Below are 5,091 nucleotides of genomic sequence, written 5' to 3' on the forward strand. Positions count from 1 at the left end.
TCTCCGATAGAGCTCCGATCAGCCTTTGATTGCAACTTTCTCACTTCTTTGCATAGATCTGACGGCTTTTGACGCTTTGAACCCATCAATGGCATGCTCAACACTCTTGAACATGGAAGAGGGTAAGAGACCAGAAAGAAAAGAGGGAGCAGGCATAGAAAGGCAGAAAGGGAGGTATGAAAATTTTTTTATCTGCTATAACCACTTGCAGTCGATCAAAAGGGATCCTTTATATAGGCATTTGATCAGGTCAGCTGCCTTAAAGCAGAAGGACTCTGCTTGGTCCGCCCCACTCTGATTTCTCTCTTATTTTGTTGCACAAAACCAACAAGAAAATTAGATTAGCATGGAGATATAATAAGATTATTGTCATCCCATTCCAATCTACCTCTAATTCGAATTCAAATGGTTTAAATCCGAAATTGAATTCAAATCTGTATTTAAATTCAAATGAGATCAAATCTCTTATCCTAATCTACTGGTAGATGAGGCTTATCCTAATTTTTTTTTTAATCTAAATTTGGACGACACACATGGATTAAATCCATGTGGGCATGAGCCCTCTTCATGGTCGAACAAAATTGGGTGGCACCAATATTTGGCACCCCTCAAACCCAATCAAATTAGGTTGTTCACTGAACTTGGGTGCACCAACATTTGGAACCCGATTTGAACTTAATTTAATTTGGTTAAATCTTATCTAACAGGAAACTTAAATCAAGTAGGAGAAAATGGGTTTAACCATGTGCTAGTATGGCTTCCTAAAACCCAAAGTTAGGATTCAATTGATCCTAAGCCAATCAGACTACATTTAGCCTAATTGTGCAATCCTAGATTAATACTCTTGTTTGTGTGATCCCATAGATCCAATGCTGTTTGGTAGTGAGATATGTTGTGATCTCTATCAGCAACATCATCAATTTTTTTTTAATAGATCGAAACTCTTTTCAATTCAGTCAATTAAGAATCATTGATCATCAAAATGATTCTTAATTAGTCTCATAATCCACCAGTGACATCTAGCACTATGTGGTGGCAATCCAGAAAAACTGAAGAAGAACTTCTAAGTGCAGTTACCATATGATCTGATTTTTCTATCATGAGTTCCGACAGAATCGAGGTCAAAGTTAACTCATCAAACTTCATTTCTATCATATAATAGAATCAATCGATTTGAGACTAATGTGAAATCTAATAGAAGCACTTTTTTATTTTTTACACTGTCAAGGCTATGGACTTTAGGATTCAATCTCATGATCTTCATAGGACTACTCCTCTTCTACCGAGGTTGATAGATTCTATCTTGGTGTAATTCTATTCCTATAATGAACATACTGCAGTCAATATACACCTCAAGACTCTATATAGCTAAGAGATTGAGTTATGGTGCCATCAAACTATAGCGCCCTCAAGGTGAATGACTGATGCACCTCAGTTCAGAGAACTAAATACACAATTGTAGCTATGAATATGCCACTGATAAGAAGGTAGATATTCTTATGATTGTTCGTGATTGATCATGCTCAGTATCCTTATTTTTAGCAAGTACCTATATTTTTACTTTGGTGTCTCTATCCTATAGATTCAAGACTCATCTATCTGAAGAAAATAATCATATACCAATCTTTCAGATCGATCACTGCCTCCGTGATGATCTTACAATTGAAAATAATTTATGAGTTAACTAAAATTAGCACATGTCTCAAATTCTCAACTCTTGAGAATATATATAATCATACTCATTAACTCAATGGATAATTCACAGATACAATTAAATATAATGTGAATGAAAATAATTTAATTTTATTAATATCAAAATTAATTTTATAAATTATGTCGTAAGAATGTTTTACAAGTGTCGGCCAATGTAGTTTCTAGGGCATACATCCAATAGTACGAAATTTTTTTTTTTAATTTATATGGAATTGACGGACTCCATTGGTAGGAGGTGTTTTATCCATATTTGTATTTTCAATTTCCTCTTTAAAATGGTAGAAAGAGAAAACATGGAATAAAAAGAACCCCACCCACATGATCCATTATGGCATCGGCCCCATATGATTTTTGTTCTCTAAAGTGGGCCTTTTATATATCTTGCACATGTGACAAAATGCACAAGATAGATTAAATATGAAAAAAGCTTTTAATATGGCAAAGCCTATATTTAATTTGGCATTCAGTGAGGACTTTTAATGTGGCAAAACCACCATTTATTTTTAATGGTATTTGGTTAGGGCTTTTAATATAGAAAAGTTATAATTCCAAGATTTGCAAATAACTTCAATGTACACGATGTGAATGGAGTCTCTGTATTTTGATATATTATTTAAGACTTTATATCTAAGTTCTGAAGTTATTGTTGTATCGAGGTGCAACAAATTCTCTCTCTGAGAGATGTTACCACTCTTAAAATATCTATATAGATTTATTATCATGCATAATCATTTATCTTTTAGGGTTCAAAATAGACTTTTTATGCATATATTGAAGTTGTAACTTATGATATTAATGCTATCTATTCCTTCGTATTCTTAAAATAGAAGTTCATATGCCCTATGCATGTGATGGAGTACATATGGAAGATTAAGTACATGAATATGACAAATTAAATATGGGCAAAGCTTTTAATGTGGCAAAGGTATAACTCTAAGCTTTGGAAATAACTTCTGCCTTCGTATTCTTAAAATGAGTATTTCATATATCTTACACATGTAACCAAATACACAAGGCATATTAAATAGGGGAAAACCTTTTAATGTGGTAGAGCCTCCATTTAATATGGCATTTAGTGAGGGCTTTTAATGTGACAAAACCTTCATTTACTTTTAATAGTATCAGGAGGTGAAGGCTTTTAACATGACAAAGTTAAAATTCTAAGTTTTAAAAATAACTTCAATGTACACACAGTGGATGGAGGCTATGCCAACACAAAATCCTCCATTTTAAAATATATACATATTAGATTAGATTATAAGAAGATCATATATTGTTATATAAAGTCCAACTACAAACTGAGACATTTCATATTAAAAAATTATATCAGCAGAAACTACAAAAAATCTAATAATTAAAAAGGAACCTCCAAATACTTTCTTATCAAAACAATAGAAAATTTGCAATAAATGTAATCTTACAAATGGATCTTCAATTATCAAATTATAAAAAATATATCAAGGAATGAATTTATCATGCATGAACACATCTTAAAACATAAGTTGCAAACATATTTAATTTAATATCAAGATAAGTATGCCTAAATAGTTTTTTTTTATAAGGATCCATTTTAAAGTAAAGTACCAACTAATATGGGACCTTTACTTTTTTGGATAGAAACGATTGATTTTTCACCTACCATCTAAAATTGTAGAAAAATATTTAATGAAAAGAGATATGTCTGGCCAAGGTTAATTGGTTAGAATAGATAATAAAAAAAATAATTTAGTAAAATTATATTTTTCTATTGTTTTGACATAGGGGAAAGAAAAATTATTGTACATAAGTCCATTTAATAGGACACATACAAAATTAGTAATGAAATATTTTAGAATAAATTATAAAAACTCTCTTAAGGTTTAGTGTAAATAATACTTACATCCAATAGTTTGAAAACCAACACTTATACCCTTGAGATTTATTTTTAGCCTATATTTTAACCCAAACCATTAGTCAAACAATTAATCTTAAATGGACCTAAATGTCATGTCAAATTAAATTTGTAAAATGATCAAAATAACCTTGAATTAGAAAGCTCAATGCTTGGAGCAAGAGGCAGACCTCCAAGACCATGCTTCTTGGATCAGCCATCAGATTGATGGTGGCCTAGTTGTCCACCTTATTTTCGACCCCACTATAGACCATAATTGGCCTCCACTCATTGAAGTCATTGCCATAGATGTTTAACTAGGGAGAGGAGTCGATGAAGATGTGGTCATCGATCAATTTGATGACCCGGATGATGAGGAGTGGCTTGGAGTGGTTGTCACAGCCAAGCATGCCATTGAGAAGGAAGAAGGCATAGGAATCGGAAAGGATGTAGAGTGGGGCGAGGATGTTCAACACCACCACATTGGCTGCAAATGCATGGATGAACTCGATTGCCTTATCATTGCAATTGAGGAAGATAGAGAGAGAGATGGTCCCTTCATTTTTCACCATGACAAGACGGCTAGCCAGAGGGAAGAAGTGGTCAAGTGCACGAGCGAAGGAGGATAACAGGCCAGAGATGATGATGGAGGAGGAGTTCTCCATATCCTTCTTGCCATTTTCTTCTCATTCTCATCATAATTATTAGAAGTATAATGAAAACTCGCCAGAGCTCTTGATACCAGCTAGATCCACCTTCTTGTCACCTCCTAGAATCACCATAATGGTATTGAAGACCAAATTGGAAATAGCGTCTATAGCATAGATCCCCCATGGATGGTTGAGATCTTGTTGCATAGGGTATCAGTTGGTACAAGAGATCTAGCAAGTTGGCCTATAGAGTCATTGATGGCGTGCCTCGATGATCAATCCCACTCAATAATGGCCTTGTGGGTGCGACAGAGGGGGTCTAGAGAGGAGGGAGAGGAGAAGAGGTGGAGGCTGAAGCGAAGGAGTAGTTGATATGATAGAGGTGTTCAATGTGGGTAGCGACAATGATGCTGGAGTAAATATGGGCAATACTGAAGTCGAGATGGGTGGCAATAACAAAGCAGTGGAGCTAGAGAGGGAGGGTCAAAGATGAGGGCCCGGCATCGACAAAGGTGAGGACTAGCAAATCAAGAACCTAGAGAGCTAAGAGAGAGGAACTAAGAATGGCAAATTAGGTATGAGGAGGAGGACGTGAGTGGGCGATGAGGGCTTGGTCAGAGGAGAGTGAGGGAGAGGGGGAGGGAAGAGAGTTCTTAGAAGGAAAGAATGGGAGAAAAGAAAAAAGATTGTTATCAAAAACAGTAATTGTTAAGTCAAGAGGAGGAGAATTTCTTTCTTGATGTAAGACGTTGTATAATTTTCTAAGGAGAAATCCTAATCTTAGAGGGAAAAGGAAATGACAAATAGGAGAAAAAGCTTGAGTTATTGAAGAAAGAGGTAAGTATTTTTATTACTTAA

General features: G+C 34.7%; 1 protein-coding gene across 1 annotated transcript; it reads right to left on the bottom strand.

Moving 5' to 3' along the window:
* Window positions 1–3,900: 3,900 nt before the first annotated feature.
* On the bottom strand, window positions 3,901–4,248 carry LOC140856178 (uncharacterized acetyltransferase At3g50280-like). The gene has a single exon (XM_073253329.1). The coding sequence runs from the start codon at window positions 4,246–4,248 to the stop codon at window positions 3,901–3,903; it is 348 nt and encodes a 115-aa protein (XP_073109430.1).
* Window positions 4,249–5,091: the final 843 nt, after the last annotated feature.

This window comes from Elaeis guineensis, chromosome 3 (assembly GCF_000442705.2).
Source record: "Elaeis guineensis isolate ETL-2024a chromosome 3, EG11, whole genome shotgun sequence".
NCBI classification, from domain to species: domain Eukaryota; kingdom Viridiplantae; phylum Streptophyta; class Magnoliopsida; order Arecales; family Arecaceae; genus Elaeis; species Elaeis guineensis.

Bases quoted from the DNA above. Each gene is read 5' to 3' on its own strand.
- LOC140856178 (XM_073253329.1), bottom strand. From the start codon at position 4,248: ATGGAGAACTCCTCCTCCATCATCATCTCTGGCCTGTTATCCTCCTTC.